Source organism: Silurus aristotelis (genome assembly GCF_946808225.1).
Source record: "Silurus aristotelis genome assembly, chromosome: 4".
NCBI classification, from domain to species: domain Eukaryota; kingdom Metazoa; phylum Chordata; class Actinopteri; order Siluriformes; family Siluridae; genus Silurus; species Silurus aristotelis.
In genome coordinates, this window is record NC_139577.1 from 1,794,149 (window position 1) to 1,819,495 (window position 25,347).

General features: G+C 38.6%; 1 protein-coding gene across 11 annotated transcripts in view; it reads left to right on the forward strand.

Moving 5' to 3' along the window:
* LOC310724820 (CUB and sushi domain-containing protein 1) overlaps positions 1 to 25,347 on the forward strand; it is a 368,464-nt gene that overhangs the window by 105,471 nt on the left and 237,646 nt on the right. For all 11 annotated transcript variants that reach the window (XM_083539181.1, XM_083539178.1, XM_083539179.1 and 8 more), the window contains one exon: positions 19,315 to 19,531. In XM_083539181.1, the coding sequence (XP_083395307.1) occupies positions 19,315 to 19,531 (217 nt within the window). The remainder of the gene's footprint in view (positions 1 to 19,314; positions 19,532 to 25,347) is intronic.

Genomic DNA, 25,347 nt, shown 5'->3' on the forward strand with positions numbered 1-25,347 from the left:
ATTGTTCCACTGTTTACAAGCTTTGTAGCAATTCTTCTCAACATTGAGAAGCTTGAAAATTGCCATTTCATTCCATTGCTACAGTATGAATTCCCCCTCATCCTGATAAGTTTGGAGTTTTGACAGTAAACATGCTTCGGCCTTTCATACCAGCAACAGTGCTTAATTAGAAAATAGGACAGCCATCGCCCTAGGCTTTAAATCTGTCTAAACACATGACACATTTTAGTGTAATTAGATATTATTGTGTGTATTAGCCATATATTTTTACATAATTTAATACCAGCGTTTATCTTGTTTATGTCGTCCACTCTGAATTCTGTGATTCCTCTTAATTATCTTGTTTTTATCTTTAAATTATATTTCAGGCAAATTATAATGGACGGAATATAGTTTGTGTTTTGAAAGTCATTGTGACAGATGGCCCTTCTCATTAATGTTTCATCATTTCTAACACCTTGGACAAACATTTAAGACGATGCTTTATGCGAATAAATATTTATTTTAGAGTCTATTAGACCTGCTGCCAAATACAGCTGAAATACTGCAGTATTTGTTCCATTGGAGAAGAAAAAAAAAACTCTGCACTTTGTTTTTTTTGTATTTTATTTTTTATTATGGACTTGAGATGCATGTGCCATGAGTCTGAGTCATGTTTAAACTGCGCTGTTATTTAATGAGTTGTCCAACAAACAGTTGGAAGCTTTGGGAGCAAAAATTGAGTTTACAATTGGATATGACCTGACTCATGGGTAAAAAAAAAAGGTAAACTCTACTGGAGCTCAAGAGCAAGACAGCGTTTGCTAAGGTGGTCTGTAAAATAACACAGCGCATGATAGAGGACTCCCGATGATATTTCTGTCGATGTGACCCACACTATATGAGAGGCTGAATAGTGTTTGCAGATTCAATCCTTCTCTGATTGATTTACTTTTGGACTAGGGCAGCCGGCTTGCTTGCTAGCTGAGATAGACATGCTTATTTAACATGGTGCAAGCTATAACACAGGGACAAAGGTGAATTTACAGCCTGTGTGTGTGTGTGTGTGTGTGTGTGTGTGTGTGTGTGTGTGTGTGTGTGTGTATCTATATATATTTTATATATACAGCTCTGGTTCATATTACGCACAAGTGCTGCAGATTTGTCATCCTCACATTCATGCTGCAAATCCCTCGTTCCTTCACATCACCACAAAGGTGCACTATTGGAATCTGATGTGGTCCAGCTTCACTTCTCTGTACATCATAATGCCAATGTTTTGATTAGTTTTTGCATTTTGAGATGCTTTTCTGTTCATCATGGCTGTAGTGTGATTGCAAGCTACTTTTATGACTTTTTTTTACCCTACAAACCACTTTGCCTTTTGTCTCTCTTCTGAACACCTGGATGTTTTTTTTTTTTTTCTACGGCACTCTCTATAATACAATGTGCAATGCATAAATTCCCAGGAAATCCACAGTTTATGAAACACTTACACATGCCCTGTCCTGTAGTGAAGTCTAAATGCTGATGTTTTATTGAAAGTGCAGTCGTTAAATACAAAGACAAAGAAAACAAAAAAACAAAGTGTAACCTGAGCTTGAGGAACAGGGACCATGAAGGATAACAACATCGACTATGGGACAGAGGAGAGACAGTGATTAAAAGTGCAAGGTGATGCTTAAATGCAAGTGCTAATTACAACCCAATGTGACGATGTTAAATGGTGCGCTGGATGACGGGTAATAAAGTCCAATTTCTCTTTTATATATATATATAAACACACACAGTTTTGGAAAATATTCAGACCCCCTTTATTTCTTTCCATTTAATGTTGCAGCCTGATAATCATTCAAATTGATTTTTCTCCTTCATTAATCTACACTCAGTGTCCCATAATGGCAAAGTGAAAAAAGAACTCTAGTCTGTACATTTATTTAAATAAAAGGAATCTCAAATATCGCATGTACACAAGTATTCACATCAGTATTTAGTTGGAGGCTGGATCTGGATTAGGGGATTTTCTGCCATTTAATGGCAAGTCCTCTGAAGCTGAGTCAGGTTGGATGGGGAGCGTCGGTGGAGACACTTTCCAGTCTCTCCAGAGATGTTCAATAAGGTTGAACTCTGAGCTTTGTCTGGACTCTAGGACGTTTACAGAGAATGTAAAATTATATATGGTTTGTCCTATAAAATTACCTGTGATTTGCACGTTTTATATATATATATATATATATATATATATATTCCCTCTATGCACTAAGGACCCCTTAAAAAGACACCTAACAGCTAAATTACGTGTTGTTCCTTTGAAGCAGAAATGTTGTTCCTTTTATTTGTCAGCTACTTTGGGACTGATGGTTGCTATGCATATTTTTATCTGCTGGCAAAAGACGCAGCACCAGCCAAGAAGATATAATATTTTTACAAGCCTGTCGTAATCTATTCATCCACTAACAAGCAGCGAATTTTAAAATTAGATCATGGACTTTGCATAAACCGTTATAATTATAATGCCACAATGCATCTTCCATCCTATTTTTCCCTGGTGAATTTTCTTTGACACACATATGACAGCTTCGGCCAAATTGGGGAACCCAAATTTGGGTAAATGATCGTTAAATTGCACCCTTATCGAATCTTTATGTATTCTTCTTGCGGGCTGCCCTCCATTGTTGATTAAGCCTGTGCACTGTATGCATTGTTTTGAAATGTAGGCCAAGCTTCATTACACAACTGAATACGAAAATAGCAACAGCGTTGGTGTTGATCTTACTCACTTCGAAATAGCTTGGCTTGTGTTTCATGAGCAAGCTCGACTGTTATTGATCTATTCTATGTGTAGGAAATCTTCATGCAAACAGTGATAACGCAGAGATTTGAGCACGGTGCAATCAGTGACGGTAAAAAACCCAAGATGTCGTAGTATTTCTGAGGACCTGACGTAAAATTGTACAAGGTTATTGGTTGGTGTTTTGCTGGCTCACTCCTTTTAATACCCGCATTTTTTATTTTTTTATACAGAGTAATATCTATGATTCTGCTCTTCAAGATGAGGAATTATTAAGATTTTCAGGTGTAAGTGAATGTACTCATGATTTATTTAAGCGCCATTTGAATATAAGCAGATTGCACTCTAGCAGAACCTGAATGAAGAGTGAACAGTGAAAGATAGTGTGTGAGGTGGGAAATCCTATTTTGCATAGTGTCACACTCTTGAAAAGCTTATGCTCGTTGATATAAAATCGTTCTGATGGTGTAAAGACCATAGTGTGTGTGTGTGTGTGTGTGTGTACTCCATCTTCCTTTCTTACATTACCACTTACATTAAGTTTGTAATGTAAAGCACTGGGAAGGGCAGGAGGTGGAGTGTGAAGATGTCCTAAGGGCCCTCACCAATCACTCACAGTTTAGCCAAGTGTGACCACATGGTACATCTTAATGCCTGTATGATAGAAGTTGCATTCAAACACAATCCATATGCAATTCCTAAAAATCCTAAAAGTTGTTTTGTGAATGCTTAGAAATTCTCTGCATTACTCCGATCTTATTTTCGAGATTGTAAATTTTAGGTATCGTTCACTGCTTAATTAATTTCTAAAAGCATGTGTCTTCTTCAGGCGGATCCCTGAGTAATGACAGGCAGGATACAGGGAACTCCCACATAATCATTACAAAATAAATTTGATGTAGGAATGTAGACACCACATAACTCTCCTGGCACAACTACCGCTGATAAAAATCGAGCTTGTCTTATATAACGCAACCTTAACGCCGGCAAGTATTAAAAAAGAAAAAAAAAAGTGATGAAGAAAAGGTGGTTGAGGAAATGAACTTTTATCACTTTTTTATCAGTAAGATTGAATCTTTGTTGTCTGATGTTTAGGAATTTGTTTGTTCTATTTATCCTGCTCAGTATCTCAGTATATTATATAGGATGTGCACTGTATATGAGTGTAACATGGCATTTCCAGCTATCAATATCAGATGATATGCTGAGGAGCAGCTGGATGGAAGGCTGGTGTAACTGTAAATCTGGGGCTTAGACACCTCATCTGATGTTTCCTGAGCAGAATTTTCAAAGCAATTTGTCATTAGGTTTCCTCATGAAGCGCCAGGATTAAAAGAAAAATGGTTATAAGACCAAAATAAAGTCTGAAGGCCCTTTAAAGATCCAAGAATCAGTTTAACACATAAATTTCAGACTTAGCGTACTAAATCATGTCTTGTACAGCCACTGTGGATGCTTTAAACAATAGAAATGGGGAAAAAATTTTGCCATTCTTGTTACCATGGAATATGGATCCAATGAAAATATAGATTGGCGATAGATTGAGTCTTAATCCTGCCTGATACTGAAGCCGTCCCTGATTGAGATCACATTCAGGGTTCAGGCATGACTGCTAACCCTGTCCCCATTTTAAAAGGTTTTTTTTTGTACCTAATTTGCAATTGTTGGACCGTGTTTTTTTTTTTTTGGTAAATAATTAAATCTCTGACTTGACGTGTCACTGTGACATTGCAATTACAAATTGTGGTGCTGACCTTCAGACGTTTTGTGCCTAACGTAAGGCAAGTTTGCCTAAAGCAGGTCTCGGACCACTGACCTGCTAAACTAGAAGTGAACACTCCAGTAGGAGATTTAAAGGCAGGGCTGCCTGTGGGGTAGAGCGCAATGCCTCTCTCATCTTTCTCCAAGAGTGACTTATTCTCTGCATCACCGAAACGCACTTGGCTCCGCTACACTGAGATTGTCTAAATGCCAGTTTGCCTGAGAGTGTAGACGAAGAGGTCAAAGGCGGGCTGATATGCTGGAACTTAATGCGTGCGTCACATTTGCTTCACTCGTGTGTTTCGTGAGCACGTACTTTGATCATGTCTTTTAAATCAGTGATGGTTACAAGTATGATGGTTTCTGATTTTCTATAGAACAGAGTTAGACAGTAATCTGTGCCTTTGCCTTCATGCAATGCATTGGCCAAATAAATGAAAAAATATTGGCATATTAGAGAAGAAACACATCTGCCTATGTTAATGTCATGTAGCCTGCTAATGCTTAAGAGCCACTTGCATGGCTATGACAAGCACATCTTGGATAAAAGAAAATTTATAAAAAATAGTCATAGGTAGTACATGAGAACTTGTTGATTTAGCAGCGCAATGTACAGTCTAATGACACTCCCATCTCTGTGATTTATACCAAGGTATAAATCCTGCAAATCCTCCGACATCGTGACTCAAATCCTGTTTTTTTGCTAAAAAAGGACGACACAGACTTTCAGTTTAAACACACTGAATTTATAATTAATAGTTACAGGAGTTACAAAATCTAGCTTTGGAAGTCGGAGCTGTCCGTGGTCCTTAAAAAACAAACTGTGCTAGAACACCTCAATTAATGCACGGAACTTAGCAACGACCATAGGCTTTTTTAGTTTTGTTTTGTTTTTTGGGGACTTATCAAGGTCTAGATTATAATTAAAAACACAGATTTACTAAAGATGACTGAGGGACTAATCCCCGAGTGTTTAATGCCACCACAAACCCAAAATCATGATTAAACACCTGCATGCGATTCTTACAGAAGTTATGTAGTTAGGACAAAAAAATATGATCATGTCGGTAATGTTCAATGTAACCCACTAGCATGCTAGTATAACTAGATTGTTTTGTCATTAAACATAGCCATGAATAAGAAATGCACAATTTTTAAGTGAATGTGTGCAAAACAAAGCTGTTGTCATTTTAAATAAAACTTATAACCAATCACATTAATTCTGTCAAACACTTACAAAATACACACATTTTTACATGAGCAGAATAGCATTACTGTCTGTTTTGTGTGTTGGATTTCATGCAGTTTTGGGACGCAATACAGGGAGGTAATTTTCCACCCACAGTGCAACTTATACTGTATTTACATAAAGCCTGACAGGTACTTTGGGAACAGTGCACATGAATAAACCTTTTTTACAGGCTTTTTAAATTCGAGGGTTAATAATAAAAATAAACTTTTAGTTTTTTTAAATACTGTTTATTTTCTAAACATAAAGAATGCATGTCTGTACAGTCTTGTATTTTTGTTAAACTGAGTTTTGAGTTTTATACAAGTGTGTTAAAGATTCAAAATAAACGTGGTTATTAAGAAGAATTAGTGCGTGCAGAAACATGCACAAAAATACCAAGTTCTAAATATAAAAGTCATTATTTTCCTGCTCAGGGAGAGTGGTGGCTCCAGCGGTTAAGGCGCTGGGTTGCCGATCGGAAGGTCGGGGGTTCGAGCCCCGGTATCGCCAAGCTGCCATTCTTGGGCCCTTGAGCAAGGCCCTTAACCCTCTATGCTCCAGGGGTCCCTTACGAGGGAAATATCAAGGTCCGTGACGTTGGGCCGCCTTCCAGTGGGCTCACCACCTGCAGGAGGGACCGTAAGGGACGGTGCTGTGAGGATTGGGCAGCAGTCGAAGGCGGGGGCCTGCTTAGACTGCTGCCCCCGCGACCCGAATTACGGATAAGCGGGAGAAAATGAATGAATGAATGAATGAAGGATGAATATTTTCCTGCTCTGTTTCTGTGCTGTCTTCTATCCTTCCGTTTTTGTAACTTTTAACTTTGAATCCTTAAATCAGCCATCTTTGGTTGTAATGGCACTTAACTGGTTTCTCGTGAGTGTTTTCTTATTAATTGTTTTTGGGGAGGGTGTGTGGACCGAAAAAGCTCAGCGTGTAAACCAAGCTTTAGTAAATCAACGCTTGAAGCCGCTCAACAACCAGTGCCGTGCCATTAGTGCTAGAAAAATCCACTGTTTTTACTCTGCAAATAAAGGATGTACACGGCTTTATAATTTATTGATGGTCTCATTCGCAACATTTAGTGAAAATTTTGTTTAAATAATTGTTTTTGTTTAATATCCCATGTACAGCTCTATGGTACATTTCAGCAATAAATTATACCTGCCACATCTCTTAAGTATTTTATATACATATTTAAGACTATTAGTTGCTTCATTTGATTCGAAGCTAGACTAAGTCAATTTGTTACCCGTGGACAATTCTGTATTAGCGACTCGGTGGAATATACTCCCAGCCATCGTACCTCATGCAGATATACAGTAAGCAAGCTTGCGTTTTTATTTTCTCTGGGAGTGACTGAGTGTGAGATAGCAATGATGTGGAATCTCCCCCCTCTTGCACCTCCCTATGCATAGTTATTCCCTGGAGATCCTGTCCAAAATGACAATCATCATCAGAGAGCGGTTTGCAGTTTGCTATCATCAGTGCTGCACAATTAATCACAAGCGCAGTACAATTAATCACAAATCTGTACAGTGTACCTCGATTCATTACTGGTAGTTAGATTGTGAAATATGACCACGTTGGTATTTTGAGAGGATCGATTTAAGTACAACCAGGAGTAGGTGTGCTCGTTTATTTAGATGAACTTACAATAACGGTTGATCTTCAAAGTATATACTCAGATGTTCATGGTTGTAAATTCTAAAAGAAATACGAGGGATGGATTGATATTGAAATGTTTTCGTTGTCCAACAGCATTTGCGCTTTAGTGTTGTTATTGTTATGAGAAAGTATTCTGTTAAACTTATTTCCATAATAATTTAGCAGGCAAAGAGTGCACTGGAAATATAATTCATTCCTCAGCAATTTCGACAACTGTGTTTCGTTTCATTTTCTTCGATTTTTCTTCAAAGGAAGAAAACGGCGAATTATTCTTGAAAAGTATTCATACTCACTTAGGCCACTTTGGCAAATCCATGACCAGATCAAATTGTTTAAGATATTTCTGTGACATTAAAGTCACTGAAAAGTGACTGGGCTTTACTTGCACATGAGAGGCTCTTCTTCTCTGTTTCTTTTTTTCTCTCTCTTCTGTCTGGCTCTCTCGCTCTTATTATCTTTCTGAGGAACTTTCATGTATATAATAAATGTAAGTGAATAACAATTATAAAAAATACTGTAATACTGACAATTATTATTGCTAGTAGTAGTAGTGGCTTTAACTTTATTAAGAAAAATTAAAGGTCTATCTTTATACTGTATATTTAAAGTATTGCCAAGCTACCATTTTTGGACCCTTGAGAAAGGCCCTTAACCCTCTGAATCATGGCTGACCCTGTGCTCTGACCCCAGCTAACCCTAACATTGGTGGAATATGCGAAGAAAGTATTTCACTGTGTTGTAATGTACATGTGACAAGTTAAACGCATCTTTACCTTTAAGGAAATGGTTAATTGAGTGGTTGAGGTTCTGGGGTAGTGTTTGGAAGGTTGAGGTTTCAAGCCTCAGTATCGCCAAGCCGCCCTTGTTGGGCCCTTGAGCAAGGCCTTTCACTCTCTCTGCTCTAGGGGCGTTGTATTACGGCTGAACCCCGTGATTTAACATCGCTGGGATATGCAAAGACAGAATTTGAAAAGTCCCTATGGTATATCCAACAAACCAGTACAATTCCTTCTTTATTCCATCCTGTGGGCTGCTGTTTCTTACTTCTCGTATCTCATTTCATATGGACTTTATTTCAGTCACAGAATCCAATTGGGTTCAGTCTCTCAGTCGGCCCCTTGTCATGGCTGAGCTTCTGTCTAAGTGCGGCCGAGACTCTGCCTTATCTGGACATGTGGCCTGCTCACAGAGCCTGCCGGTGCGAGATGAGCTCACTTTAATACACCTGCTACAGTACTCCTTTCCATTAATCAGTACACGCTCCTTCTGTCAACCTCGGCGCACTTCTAGAAATGGATCCCTGCATTAACATAAAAGAAACTACTTTAACGTCCGTTTTTTTTTTAAATGCATACCTTTCCGGTTCCACTGCTGTGAGCCCAAGGTTCTGCTTGTAGCTCGAATTCAATGCATATTGAACCAGAACTCTGAGCATCTATTCTCATCTCTTCTGTCTTGCCTTTTTTTTTTAAAGTAAAATAAATTCCTCATCATAGGGGGAGTGCTGGCTCCAGCGGTTAAAGCGCTGGGTTGCCGATCGGAAGATCTGGGGTTCAAGCCCCGGTATCGCCAAGCTGCCACTCTTGGGCCCTTGAGCGAGGCCCTTAACCCTCTATGCTCCGGGGGTCCCTTACAAGGGAAATATCAAGGTCCGTGACGTCAGAGTGACGTGGGGCCGCCTTCCCGTGGGCTCACCACCTGCAGGAGGGACCGTAAGGGACGGTGCTGTGAGGATTGGGCAGCAGTTGAAGGCGGGGGTCTGCTTAGACTGCTGCCCCCGCGACCCGGATTACGGATAAGCGGGAGAAAATTAATGAATGAATGAAATTCCTCATCGCTGACAGAAGTTCAGCACATTCATGTCCAGCTAGGCTTAAATTAATGGTATAGGTGTTTGGATGTTCATTTGTCGTTCGTCAGACACTTAAACGAAGCATTGCTGAGGATTTTCTGTGCATGAGGGAAGATATCAAGCACTAATGCAATGCCTTTCAGACTCAGTAGGATCAATCAGAGTGCATTGGCGTCTGGTTGGGTTTAGAGGAACGTTGTAGGTGTTATTTTGACACTTGTTGGCCATAAATGAGGTCATCACGGGAGATTTCTCTTTGCATGTGTGAAATATAGTATTATCCTTTCAGGTTTAGAATGGTTAAAAAATGGTGTTGAATAAGGCTAGGTGATGTGAAGATCAGTATTTAGATTTTTTTCCTTTTTTTTTTTTTTTTATAATCATAAATACATTTGAGATAAAATAACATTTAACCAAAATCAAAGTAAAACCTGACTGCAAGCAGCTGATGCAGTGGTAGATTCATTAAATTTTTTAAATGTTAAATATTTCATATCCGCTCTGGCGACCCCTAATGGGAGAAGCCAAAAGAAGAAGATGATTTCATAATAATTATATAGTATAAAAAATACAATAATCATTTTTTTTTAATGCAACACCATTTTTTTTTATGTATGTGAGCAAAGCAACATTTTATGATGCGCAACATGTAGCTCAGAAAGTCCTTCCATAGTTGTTATAAGTTATAAATTTGTTGAAAACGGGACGACAAATGACACATTCTTATCATAGATACTACCATTTAATACAGTTTGTTGTATAATTTGCTGTTTGCCATTAACCTCATAATACAACGCAGGCAGAAGCGGGTTATTGCTGTTGGAGTTGCGCTGTGTAGGTTTCCAGCTAAGAGTCTTATTGGTAACGTAGCATTATACCCTAAATCAGCTATATTCAGATTTTTCTCTAATATATTCTTCTATTTGTTTATGATCGATATGTATGCTGCCAAGCTTATCCAATGACAGGACAGAAAGGCACTGGCTATGTCTAGGTATGCAGGTAAATTATGTGAAAATTACCATTTGGTAATTGGTCGACCTTTCAGCCAAAATAACTTGGCTGTCGTTTCTTCCGAGACATACTGGAATCATTTTGCTGATAGGAAGCCATCAGTTCGATCGTCAGACTCTGTTTTGAAAAGCTGGATGGAGATATTCTAAAAAAAATAAAATAAATAAATAAATAAAAGTCAAGGTTTTCCAATATTTGCTGACAGCTGTCCAAATTAATAACCACTCATCAGATTTGTGCTCGGAGGGTTTTTATTGGCAAGGTTCTTCTACACTGTATTATAAACTCTGCAAAAGGTGCAAAAGTATAAATTCGTTCAGAGTTTTGCTCCAAACTGTGGACGTGTTTATACAACTGGTTATACAGCATATTTAGTTAAACATAAATCCTCATTCTTTTACTACTACTATTCCTACTACTACTACTACTGATGATGATAATGATGTTGATGATGATGATAATACTAAACTTTCATGTACCTCTTTTTTTGAGGCATTTTGAACCTGATATATTTATCAATAATTATTAGTAGATGCACTTTGGTCCCCTGGTGGTCTAGTGGTTAAGATGCAGCGCTCTCAACGCTGCGACCCGCGTTCGATCCCCGGTCAGGGAACCATCCCCAGCCACTCTCAGTGCCGGTCCCAAGCCCGGATAAATTGGGGAGGGTTGCGTTAGGAAGGGCATCCAGCGTAAAACGTGCCAAATCAAACGTGCGGAGGATCCGCTGTGGCGACCCCTAACGGGAGAAGCCGAAAGAAAGTTTATTAGTAGATGCACTATACGTTTATTATTTAGAAAGTGACCAATATTTTGTGTTGTTGATCGATTTTCCGAGGGCGTTCTCTGAGCACCACTGCTGCGGAGACCGAGGCGTGTCCTAAAAGTCATATAGAACACAGATTAACATGGCAGAGGTAGAGCTGCGTCTTCCTTCAGAGAGAAAAAGGAAAAGAACGTCTGCTACAATTAATACATTTTTTTGTACCACAAAGGCCTGTTTGTAAAAAATTGACGATTTGCTGTTTTGTTCTCAACCAAAGAAATAAAAGCGAACTTTCTGTGCCATGTTTAATTGCAAAGCATCATATTTTTTCCATTGAATCGCATTGTGTTGAATCTCGCTGCTTTGTATTGGGGATGAATCGAATCACATCGGTAGCTGCTTCGTATGTATTTTTAATGTACCGTATCTTTGACTATGAATCGAGATGTGAATCGCATCCGCCTTAGTTATTGAGCTGCGCATTCCTAAAACCTACATATAAACATCATCATTCAATTAGAAACTGAATGAGTGTTTAACATTTTTTTTACGAGTTTTAAGAATGCGTCATACAGTATCTGTGCGTGTCTGACCACAGCCAGAAGTGAATACCACAGTGTAGGAGAATAGGAAAAGAGCGACATGTAACCCTATGGAACATAAATGAGTCTGAGGAACAAGTAACAAACCTGAGTGAGAAGAGCAAAGGTTACATTTCAGGGCATCAAGTGTTAGCAGCTCAGACGAATCCTGGAAATTCTGGCTTTAGAGAGTATATATAAAAATCATCCTAAAACCTAAACAGGAAGCCAATGTAAGCATTCTAAAATGGAAAAATATGATTATTACTACTACTTATATTAATAATAATAATACAGTATTTAGAGAAAGAAACAAACAAGCAGAACAAAGGAAAGTGAGACATGAGAAAGAGACTAGAGTGAGAGACTGAATTAATGGAGAGAGAGAGAGAGAGAGAGAGAGAGAGAGAGAGAGAGAGAGAGAGAAAGAAAGGTAGTGATAGTTTTAAGGTAACCTAAAGCTAAAACACCTACTTCTCCATATAAAACATTTATGTGTCATACTAATGTCTGTTTTTTAGGTAAGAGTAAATCCAAATGCATATGGAACAGAAATCAAGAAACAGAAATCTGAATCTGTCAAGATATGTACAATAAGGACCAGGAGAAGGAAAGAGGAGGAAGAAGAAGAAAAAAAAACAGTTGCCGGTGGATAATGACTGTGTTGGTGGCATGCTTATTGAGCTGCAGCGCTCCAGAGACCAAACACTGGCCTACACAGTTGGGAAATTGTTTACTTAGCCTGTCTAAATCACACAGGAATGCGACTTGCCTGACAAGAAATGAAGCTATTTAGTCATATCCATATCAGGTCACCCATCTTGTGCGTATTCTGCTAAGTGCTAATACGATTGCTACGGCCCAGCATAAGAGCCAATTACACATTGTTTGGAAGTTACGGCTCTCGCAATGACACACCGGCTAATATTAGGCGCGGAACGTCAGCGAAGTCAAGCCGCAACTCCGCCCGTGTTTTCTAGATGTTCGCTATAAATCCTCAACCGACGTCGCTCTGCTATGATTGGAACAGGAACGAGGAAAGGAAATTATGGCAAAATAATACAATCCATCTCTTTGACTAGCCATGAACGCCTATGGTTTTTTTTTTGTTGTTTTTTTTTTGCGTTGTTTGTTTTTATGGTTTACGTCAATCATGCATTATTTAGCATTGCTTAAAACCTCAGCTGTTGTGAAGAACGGCACACTCCTGATTTCAGTGTTCCCAGCTCGGCCTTCGGATTTATTAAAAAAGAAAGCAGTCGTCTGAAACTTGTCCAAGTTTTGATGAATAATATGTGATATTTATCGCTATGTGGCGATATTTCCTTGACTCAAAGTTGTGTCTGTTTTATGAAAGACACATTTTCAATCAAAACCTTTTTGATCTGAACAGACCATAATACATTTCAGGCTTAATCATGCTAATTGTGTTTGATTTATTTATTTTTATATTGAAATTGTAATATTCCAGAATAGACCATTTCTATTACTATAATTGCATTTTTATAATTATTTTCCATTTATATATTATATTTATATTATACTCTTTTTTAAAAACATTTATTCAATTCAGAAGATACTTAATTGCATGCAGTTTAGAATTAAAGATCACCTTAAACATTAAACTGTATTTTTTTGTATAATTTCTTCCTGTACTTTACAGTATGAAGGAAATCTGTTTATTACATCCTGATCTATGTGTTTTTAATGATATTAAAACAGTGTATCAATAACATGAAACAACATGAAGTATATGGTCATGTTTTAGATATGGATGGAAAAGTCAGTTGTCCTGAAACTTTGGTCCATATAATGTACATGACCATTACACCAACCTAAAATTTTAACGAATACACATCTCATGAATTATTCTTGAAAATATTTATATTTCCATTGTTCTATAATGATTCGTTGCCCAGTGTTAATTATAGCTGTTAATTTTCAAGTCATCATGCTGGTTGCCACAACAGCTATTAAAATAATAACGGATAGTAAGTATCTCATTAACACGCAGTAATCTTTATATAACAATCCTGCATGTTTTGCATGTTGATTGTTGGCAAAAAGACCAATTTTACTGCCTATATTTTTATTCCACCCCAAACCACAAGCCCTGGTGTACAGTAAAGGTGAAAATATAAAACCGGTGATAACGTAATATATATTCATATACAGTATATGAAAGAAGCGCAGTATTTTTCAATTAAATACATTGTAGGTTCTCACAGTATCTTGGTGTAAAATATACACTACTGTATATTGACAAAAATATTGGAACATCTGATATTTCTATAGCATTACATTCGACCTATTGAACACCTTTGGGATGAATTGGAATGCTGACTTCTCATCCGACGTTACTAACACCCTTGTGTCTGAATGAGAACAAATCTCTACACGCACACTCCAAAATCTAGTAGAACATCTTCCCAGAAGAGTGGAGGTTATTCTAAAAGCAAATATGAACTAATTGATTTTATGCTCAGGTGTCCACAGATAAAAAAAAAAAGAAAAGAGAGGTTTTTTCACTTGTCACCTGGCTAGTACAGCACAGTGAAATTCTTTTTTTGCATATCCCAGCGATGTTATTAGGCTCATACAGTGCATACCCTTGGAGCACAGAGGGTTAAGGGCCTTGCTCAAGGGCCCAAGAGTGGCAGCTTGGCGATACTGAGATCTATGAGTGAAATATGAGTGCTCATCTTAGTCCTGATTTATTTTGTAGTTTTTACCATCTTTACCTTAGGTCTTGGGATCTGTCTGTCTGTCTGTCTGTCTGTCTGTCTGTCTGTCTGTCTGTCTGTCTGTCTGTCTGTCTGTCTGTCTGTCTGTCTGTCTCTCTATATCTATCTAGCTGGCTGGCTGGCTGGCTGGCTAGCTGGCTAGCTATTTGTTTTTATAACTCACTCTTAAGCCTCTTCAGTACTGATAAGGTAATAAAGGATTAGTAATTGATTTAGTTCTGTAAATCAGTGTTATAGACACTGTGCAAATGACCTTTAACACATGAGATGTTTCCTCGGTCACTCCATGGTTTTTTTTTTGTGCAGAAACCAAAATATATTTATTCGGAGGCATTTGTATTTGCTTTGTTCCTCTGGACCCTTGAATACCTCAGTGAGAAGATGATGGTATCTATGGATGAGGGGAAAGCCTGGCGTTTGTCTGGGAGGTGACTTTGCTTGAGGTGTGTTGGATTTGTTTGTGTTGTGTGTTGGATTTGTTTCTCAAGGTTACACAGGTGAGATTTGTTTCGACGGTTCTTGGGAAGATATTTTTCACACAGCATTCAACAATGAAATTCCCTGTGAACATTAATTATCTCGATATGGATTTACTTTATCCCGTCGCATTTCAACTACTGTCTACATAAAGTACAATAATGTTCTCTGTGGAATTGTTTCTTATTCTATTGGTAGTGTAATTGATCCATTGTCCCTTTATAGTGGTGCATTTCCTCTGTAATTTATATCACCTTTCGTTATGCACAGTATGTTAATTATACGGTAACTAGAGAGGTGAAGTTTGTAATGACAAATTCTTATGTCGACTTGACAAAGCCAGTCGGAAGGAAGGGAAGGAAGGACGGATTTACAGACGGACTGCTTGACTTTAAACCTTGATCAGTCTAAACAGCAGGAAAGACAGCTTGGTGGAAGAAACCTAAAAACTTAATATCGCTTAAAATATTAAAAAAGTTCAGGATTTTATAATGAAGAACACAATATTAGTGATTGTCTTACTTTTAATTACTATTTGTAGTGATGTTTTTTTCCTTAAGAAAAAGCAGTCAGATTTACTGCAATAGATTTGATTTAAAACATGATGTGCTTTCAAGGCCATTCGTTGTATCATATTTACTCAGAGTAGGGAATGCACTGCATTTAAGTCGATTACATTTGTAGTGAAAATTATAGTAATTAGACATTAGGCACCTTGATGGGCACTTTCAGCCATGTTTACAGGAGGCACTGTTTACCGCTGCGAGCCTTCAGACGCCAGCGGGACGTGTTTTCAACTCGCAGTACATTGAGCACTGAGGGAAAATAAATGCGTAGTCGAGTTTTATCCGCTGGAGCGGGTTTAGCTAGCATGCTAACACTCGCTGGTTACTGCTATTCTGGTTTTGACAGCCTGGAGAATGAGTTACTACTTTTTCTACAAGTAAAGCTTATATTGTTTTTAAATTTGTTGTTATAGCATTTCTGTAATAATCTTTTAAATATATTTTTGTAATTATTAAATATTTATTCATGCCCCTCTATGATACCTTCGCCTAGATTTAGTTTCCAGTAAAAGCTAGTAGCCTAATTGAAATCAACACAACTGTTTGTTTTTGTTTGTTTGTTTGTTTTTGCATGGGATCCCATTGGAATCCACGGCTCTACTGTTGCTCAACTACATAAATTCTCTTTTGTATATATATAAAAAAAAAAGAAAAAGTGCACCCCTATAACTCTATGCATTGTTTTAAGTACTGTTGTGCCCCCCAAGTCTCAGTTGTTTGCCACCCTGTTATTCAGTTTACCACGGCTGTGCTGTGAATCTGAGATCTTCAGCTCGAGTCGTGTGCACCTGCTGCCCTGCACAGTTTGGTGTTTCCGTGCCCTCAGCACACCTGACCCAGCTCATGAAGGGTTTATTATTTCAGTGATGAGTTGGATCAAATGTTCACACATTGGAACCGAGGTTTTTGAACGATTCTTCACACAGCGCACTTTGGTATATTCTAGAGCCGAATATTTTATCCGTTTTCTCGGCCAACTTGAAATACAGCGTGTTAAACTGATGATTTTTTTTTCACCTCTGTAAACCATCAAAAGCAGCTCCCCTCATCAACCCTTGTACCCGTAGCTGACCGGTAAAGTGCTGAGTGATTATATATCAGATCAGACAAAAGGGTGAGACAATTATTTAAGTTTTAAGCGGAAAACAGCTCCATCAAACGGCTCTTTTCCATCACACTGGGGCCGTGCTTTGAGGCCACGGTTGATGGATCGGTACACAGCGGGAAGGTTGAGAAACACAGAAGCCTGATTGATGGAAAACCGAAAGGAGGGAAAGAATGACAGGTTCATGACCCTGTAGAAAACGCATAATTTCATCTCCTCTGTAAATATCTTTTCGCAAAGTCAAACAGCATAGGAAGGCCTTTTGCATGGGATTTTGATATGAAAGTGGATTTTATGCTCAGCCTAATGAATGAACATTGCACTGTTGAGAAGATACAGAATAAGAAGAATAATAATTATTTCGTGCAACATTTATGTGTGTAGTCCTAGGAAAAGTCTAAAGACAAAATTACCCTATTAATATTAGCAGGCTATACTTTTTAAGATACTTTCTTTCGGCTTCTCCTATTAGGGGTCGTCACAGCGGATCATCTGTATTTGTGATCCACATGTTCGATTTGGCACATGTTTTTCTGCTGGATGCCCTTCCTAACGCAACCCTCCCCATTTATCCGGGGCTTGAGACTGGCACTAAGAGTGCATTGGCTTGTGCAACCTTAACGGCTGGGGTTCGATTCCCGGTCAGGTAAGCGCGCTGCATCCTAACCACTAGACCAGTATATTATTTATATTACCATATTTAAATTATTGCGTGGCACCCAACTGTAGCAGAGTATATATGCGGTATTATATATTGGGCGATTTGTACATTACTGCACTGTAAATTGCTCTGTTTTGCTAAATTATGTACTGCAATGTGTTACATTATTAACAAATTACAGTATACTACCCCCATACTGATTCCTGGGTAGGTTAGGTCATGGCTCGACTTAGGATATTTTCAAGTTTCCATGTGTGCATCTCCATACGGCTCCATCGTAACTCTGGAAGTACATATATATATATATACTGTAGAAATATAGAATGGTTATATTTTGTCCTTGGCTGAACTGAGCTGGAGTCGTATTTGATTTTGTGATGTTGTAAACCCACCTGCCTTAAGGTTTTGGATATTGTACAATCCGGTGTGTTTTTTTTTTTTTTTTTTTTTGTGTGTGTGTGTTCACTGGAGTTGCAAAAGGTAGTTTGAGTTACTGTGGCTGTCCTGCCAGCTCGAACCAGGCCAATCATTCTCCTCTGCAGAACAAAGAACTACTGTGAACTAGAGAGAGAGAGGAACTAGAGAGAGAGAGGAACTACTGCATAAACGACTTTTTATGAATTTGACCAATCAAAGTCCAGACATCAATCCAGTTTTTATCTTTCGTACAGTTTGGGTCTGTGTATTTATGCATTCAGACACACACACACTACCTATACAGTACCTTCACTTAATGTGCCGAGCTGATGCTGAGACAATATAGACAGTATAATGAAAAAAAGGTTTTCAGCCCAAAGAGGTTGAAAAGGACAATAGTGTAATCTCATTTCATCATTCATACATCTCTTTAATGAACCCAAATGCATTGCTGATGACTGGGCTGTAGCGCAGCGTGTGGTGCTGCACAACTGTTGGGCTTGTTATGATTGTGTACTCTCATGGTGCTGGAGATAAGCTCAGTTATGATGTGGGGGGGGGGGATTTTGTTGGCAGTGCAAGATAAAATGTACACACACACACACACACACACAAATGGCAAAGAAGGCAGGAGATATTCCAGTGTCTCTGGTTGCCTTAAGTGGCTGAGTTGCTTTTATTCGCAAGTCATGATTGTGTGACCTTCAAGTTTGAGTCCCTTTATGACTCGGGCCTGTTCATGGTGAAAGTGAAATTGACGGGGTATAAATGCTGAATGAGATTAAAAGAAAACCCAACCCTTTTCACGTTTGTTATTTATTTATTAAAAACTCGTCACAAATTTTATTTTGGTAAGTCTATAAATCGTGGGATACTGAGTTTGTTTGGAACAAAGCAAAGGCTTTTATTATTATTATTATTATTATTATTATTATTATTATTATTATTATTATTATTAATATTATAAATTCTATGTTCTATTGGCACATGCTAAAATAAAAATGTGAAATCTGGAAGTACAACCAGACTGTACAGTGCAGATGTATGTTTTATATATTACTGTATAATGTGGACGGCTAAATGATGGATGATGTTATTAATTGGTTTGGGGCTGGACCTCCAGCTTTAGGGCTTCATTATGATTAGCTGAACGGTAATTACCAACTGGGGAAGTTTAAGTCATGCGTTAATAGACAAATTCCCTTTATCCCAGTGCTTGAAAATGTGCTTAAAACATGGTGTAAGATTGAGTTTCTTTATAACAAGGAAAAAAATAGGTCAATAATTTAGTTTAAACAATGGAGTTTGCAGGATTGTAGGATGCTCTGATTCGATTTACAGTATTATAGTAACTGTCTATTTAGGGTGTGGTAACTTTTGCATACACACTAATAAAAATGAGTCTAACATAATAAAAACTTTCAACATGAAATTTTCAAATAAAAATGTTTATATGATTGCAAGAATGTGTCAATTTTCATATCTGAGATAACATGAGTTTGATGTAGATATAAGAAGCTTTAAGGTCTGTTTGTGTTAAATGCTTAAATAAATGCTACAATTGTATTTTAAGATCAAACACTATGGCTGGTTTAATGTGGCATCAAAATAATGAGATGTGGTGTTGATCATAGTAATGACGACGATGATGATGATGATGATGATGATGATGATCCCTCTTCTGTTTTTTTGCGCCTTTAGGTCAGTCGTGTGGCGGTGTGGTGCAAGGCCTGAATGGAAGCATAGAGAGCCCTGGTTTCCCCCACGGGTACCCAAACTATGCCAACTGCACATGGATCATAGTGACGGGAGAAAGAAACCGAATACAGCTCTCCTTCCACACCTTCGCTCTGGAGGAGGACTTTGACATCGTGTCAATTTATGATGGACAACCGCAGCCAGGGAACTTAAAAGTGAGGTAGGAGTCGTGTGTTCACGTTTCATTCTCACAGCGCTCGCATTGTTAATTTCGGTTTTATTTCCTAGTGTTTTTAAAGGGTTTGGAACGCGTTTGTTTGAAAAATGAATAAAAGATTGCTACTTGTTAGGCCACTTTGAGTTGAAATCAGAATAGAGATATTTGGAGCAGTAAACTGATACAGAGAGCGGCTTTGTGTTCTACCCCCATTGTGGATAAACTTTTGAAAGTTTCCAAGGTTCCATTTAAAACTTTTGAAGAATGCCAGGCTGAAGGTATTTTTGGGAACGTGTTTAGTTGAGACTGCTTGGACTCTTGGTGAAAGTGATGCGTCTGAAACCAGGTCCAAACTGCTTTTAAGTGTCAGACGATTAAACACAGACTATTTGGGTAAAAGCAGGCTTTGTACTTGCTTTGGGGTTGGGGATACTGAACCTAAAAACGTTTACAGATCCAGCGAAATCGTTTTTTAAATGTGTGAGTAACAGGTAATTGAAGCGACTTTTGTGTGTGTCAAATCAACAAAGCGATTTATTCTAAGTAGCACTTAGGCTGCTGGTGATGTAGCCATGTTGTACGTTTGCTCTTGTCATACCCGAGCTTAAAAAATGCATGGGCCAGAGGCTTTAAAAGCATTCCTTCCTGCAGATTAACTGCAATTAGTGTTAAGACTGATACGGTTTAATGCTTCTCTTTTTCTCCACCTGTGTTGGATGCTGAACATCTTGGAGATTAAAAAAAAACAAAAAACAAAACAAACAGAAAAAAACCCACTTGTTCTGGAGGAACATTAGATGAAACGGCAGTATTTTTCAGTTCGAGTTCTCGGTGGAAGGCGACTGATCCTCCTGTGCTGTTGTAAACACATCAGCTAGGGTTCTAAGTCTACACGGCGCCCTTCATTAATATTGGCACCCTTGCTAAATGTGAGCAAATAATTTTTTTTGTTTGTTGTAACTTTTGATTTAAAGAAGTTACTAAACACTTTTACGGATATTAAACGCAAACTAAATTATTTATTTATTTAGTTAATGCATTTGTGGCACAATTTTTGGCGCCTTTGTGAAGTTTTATATAGTATGTGAAATGCAATGAGACCAAGGAATATAGCTGTGATGTGCAGCAAAAGGTTTTTTGAGCGTCACAATATGGACTTAATATGATATTTGTCTATTAAGTAACCCTCGTGCTTACAGGACATGGTGTAATAATATAATAATATGGTACTCTCATATCAATGGCAATTTCAAAACATACTTAAAATTTCACCAAGATCCACAATATATTATCTAACTATCAATAACGTTACAACTACACTCTATAACCACACTTTTCATTGTACAGTTTTGTATATGTGGTTCTTCTACATGGTGTTACTATAAAGTTGGAACTACACAATTGTCTTCACACAACTGTAAGAATTCCCCATTAATAGAAAAGCGTGAGCTGAACATGTTCCAGCATGGCAATGACCCTGTGCACAAATTTGAGTTGAGCATGGAGTGGAAGAACTTGAGTGGCCTGAACAGAGCCCTGACCTCCTCAACCCCACTTTACACCTTTTGAGATGAACTGCACCCCAGACCTCCTCACCAATCATCAGTGCACTAGTAGCTCACTAATACCCCTGTGGCTGAATGAGTCACGCTCCAAAATCCAGTGGAAAGGTTTTCCAGAAGTGCAGAGCTTATTATAACAGCAGAGATAGAACCAAATGTGGAATGGGATGTTCCAATAGTGTTGATGGGCATCATGATCATGTGTGTACAAACATTGCGACATAATGAGATAATTGTTAAATCTATTAGAAATTCGACTGGTTAGAATTTAGGTCACTTGAAAGTCTAATGTGAAAAATCCGCCTGGATAATGAGGCTTGTTGATTTCTTGAAGCTGGATGTGCAGATGTGTTTCGAAAAATATCAACATTTCAGGCTTTTTCTTTACACTATTTAGCCAATGATAGCACTAGGAGCTAGCTACAGGAATGGAGCTTGGAAAAGATCTGATCTGATTCGTTTAAACGATCGACAACAAAATCATGCCTGTAAATAATCGGACAAAAAAACATTGATTCACACTTCGGAATGAACACTGTTAATCTCTCTGCTGGTTAATCGAAACCAAATCGAAACTATGAATTATTAATGAGCAGGCATTAAGGTATATTCTCACCTTCTAGTCATCGTTGTTGCATTTCTGGACCTTCATAAGCGACAGATTTTAAGTGGCTGATATTGTTTGTGTGTTTTGTGGTGATATCAGGAAATGATTTGAGCTCCTGTATAAATATGATAAGACTGATCAGGGTTCTGGTTGGCGAATATTTTTAAATAAAGATTTGTCGTTTTATACATTTCGAGAATTTATGGTTTACCATCAGAAAGCAGGTGATGATGGAGTGTGTGTGTGTGTGTGTGTGTGTGTGTGTGTGTGCGTGTGTGTGTGTGTGTGTGTGTGTGTGTGTGTGTGTGTGTGATTGAATAAATCTGGAAACATCTGTGAGCATTTCTCAGCATTTTCTAGGACAGCATGAGGACGGCTAAGAGATTTAAGAGACTAGTGTTGTGGTTCTAGGACATCATGTACTAAAGGTTGCCTTTAGAAATGACAATACACATGTTTATGACCAAAGAACACAAAGTTACAAGGACACAAGAGTTTTTAATGTTTTGTATTTCCTCGTAGTACCATTAAGTGTAGTTGGAAACGGTGAAAAATTACGATAATAAAGACAAAGCACGATTGCGAATATCATCTAATCTTGAGTATAGATCGTGAATTCTTTGTTTTGCAAATTAAGTAATTGAGCTTCAAAGAACTGGGACTATTAGGCATTATTAGCAATTCCTTGATTTGCGAGCCGGCGATGTAATCCGAGCGTAAAAACTTTTCTGAGAACGAAAGAAATGCTCAGTTATGAAATGAATCATCCTGCAAATATCATCTTATTGAATGAAGCAATTAAGTCATTACATCATTATTTTCCCTTAGAGGATGATTATTCTGTCCCTCCATCTTTTCTCTTTTCTCTGTAACAATCAGAGCAAAGCTAAACATTTACGTGTGTTCACGTTATACAGTATAAAAGACCGATCCTAAAGTCCTAAAGTGATTACTTACAGGTCATAATCTTCTCAACGAGAAATCGAGTTACTGCCCGGGTTTATTATTGCAAGACAATATATCGCGAGTTATTTTTTTTTTACGTATTGATGTTTATGAATCAGTGGTTGTTATGATATTACAGTGTATTAAACAATATCGATACCGCTGCAGTGCGATTTCGCAGCATATTGCACGAGAGAATAATGCTGATGCCGTGACGATCTAAAAATAACAATACTGGTGGTTTTCCGCAGGCAGACAAATCACCTGCTTGTTAGGACAAATGAAGATGTGATAACCAGTTAGCATCCTGATGCTAAGCTTCTCTTTTTTTTTTTCTCTCTCTCTCTGTTTATTATTTGGTTCAGTTAGTAATGAAAATGGATGCATTACTGTGCAAATCTGTAGTAAAATCATGGCATGATCATGCTAGTTGCTGATCGCAGCGTAGCGTTAAGTATGTGCCGGTGCTGTCAGTCAGCGCTCACGCTAATTAAGTCGGAGCTATTACCCAAGGGATCGTGTGTGTGTGTGTGTGTGTGAAGGATGCAGCACAGCTCCATCTCAGTTATGATGGATGCTTTGTCTTACGTGCTTAAGAAGCTGACACCATGCATGCTGTGACCACAGTCGCGTGACTTGCAACTGTCTGTTAGCGTCACAGTTGCGGATTTAATACCTGCTCTTACGCGGAGGGCTAGCGTCAATCACTAGCTCTGTCTCTTTGCGGAGCTGTGACAGCTCGCCACAAGGTGTCAGTGGAACCTTAATCCAGGCCTTTTTTTAAATGGTAATGACATACACACATCAGGCGTGCATAACAGGGTACCCTACATTCACAGAGGGGAAAAATAGGCCATGCACAGATAACCAGCGACTTGAACAAATCCAGCACATGGGACAGAGATTCAAGCTGGCTGAACTAAGAAAGCATTTTGGAAACATGCAAGAGAGGGAGGGATAGTTTTTTTTTTTTGTTTTATGATATGATAAATCTTCTTTATATATGCATTTTATTACAATCTATCACAATTTATATCTACCTATAGACACACACCCATCAGGCATAACAATATGACCACCTGCCTAATATTGTGTTGGTCCCCTTTTGCTGCTAAAACAGTCGTGACCCGTCGAGCATTAACATGAAGTTCTTCAGCAGTTTGAGCTACAGGAGCTCGTCTGTTGGATCGGACCACACGGACCAGCCTTCGCTCCACACGTGCGTCAGTGAGTCTACGACCCTGTCGCCGGTTCACCACTGTTTCTTTTTTGGAGCACTTTTGATAGAAACTGACCACTGCAGACCAGGAACATCCCACAAGAGCTACAGATTTGGAGACGCTCTGACCCAGACGTCTAGACGTCACAATTTGTCAAACTCGCATTTTTCCTGCTTCTAACATCAACTTTAAGGACAAACTGTTCATCTGCTGCCTAAAAATAAATCCACCCACTAACAGGTGCCATGATGAAGAGATCATCAGTTTACTGATCATAATGTTATAATGTCATGTATGTATGTATGTAACGTGTGTGTGTGTGTGTGTGTGTGTGTGTGTGTGTGTGTGTGTGTGTGTGTGTGTGTGGATGTTCAATAGGGTTCAATTCAAAGCTCTGGCTGGGCCCCTTTAGGACCTTTACAGAATCGTCCTTCAGCCACCCCTGTGCTGTCTCGGCTGTGGGCTTAGAGTTGTTGTCATGATAAAAGGTGAACCTTCGACCCAGAGTTTTTTATTGAGGATATCTCAATGCTCCATTCAGCTTTTCCTCAACCCTTACCAGTTACCCAGTCCTTGCTGTATAACAAACAGCATGATGTTGCCACCATCATACTTCACTTTTGTGATTGTTTTGGGCAGGCGATGAGCAGTGCCTGGTTTCCTCCAGACATAATGTTTTGAAATAAGGCCACAGTTCAGTCTTCAGACCAGGGAAACTTGTTCTACACACTCTGAGAGTACTTCAGTGTGACTCTTTTGCACTGAGGAGAGGCTTCCGACTGACCAATCTGCCATAAAGCCCAGATCGGTGGAGGGCTGCAGTATTGGTCGTTGTGCTTCTGGAATTTTGTCCTCTCACCACATAGAATCTCTCAATCTCAGTCAGCGTGACCATAGGGTTCTCTTACTAAAGCTCTTCTCCCCTGATTGCTCAGTTTGGCTGGGAGACCAGCTTCTGGTTCTGGTTGTTCCACACTTCTTCCATATTTTCTCTCCATCTTGCTCTTGAGAAAGTCTCACCCAAATTTCTGCCTCGCAACAATCCGGTCTCTAAGCTCTTTAGGCAGTTCCTTTGCCCTCATAGCTTGTTTTTTGCTCTGATATGCAATGTTGTGCATTTCGAAATCATGTCCACTCAATAAACCTCCTCAGGTAGACTCATGTGAAGGTGTAGAATCATCTCAGCAATGGTCAAGCAAAATGGGAGGCACCTGAACTCATTTTTAAGTGTTGTTGTAAAGAGTCTGAATACTTATGTACATGGAAAATTTTGTTTTTCTTACAGGCAATTTCTAGAATTCTGTTTCAACTGTCATTATGGGGTACTGAGTGTAGAAAAAAAATCTATCTGAATGATCGTAGTATCAGGCTGCAACATAACAACATTAAAAAAGTGAAGGGGGTCTGAATACTTTATGAAAGCGCTAAATAAATATACGAGTTGGTTGTCAAAAAGATTGGAGACTCGCTCAGTTTACACAGTTC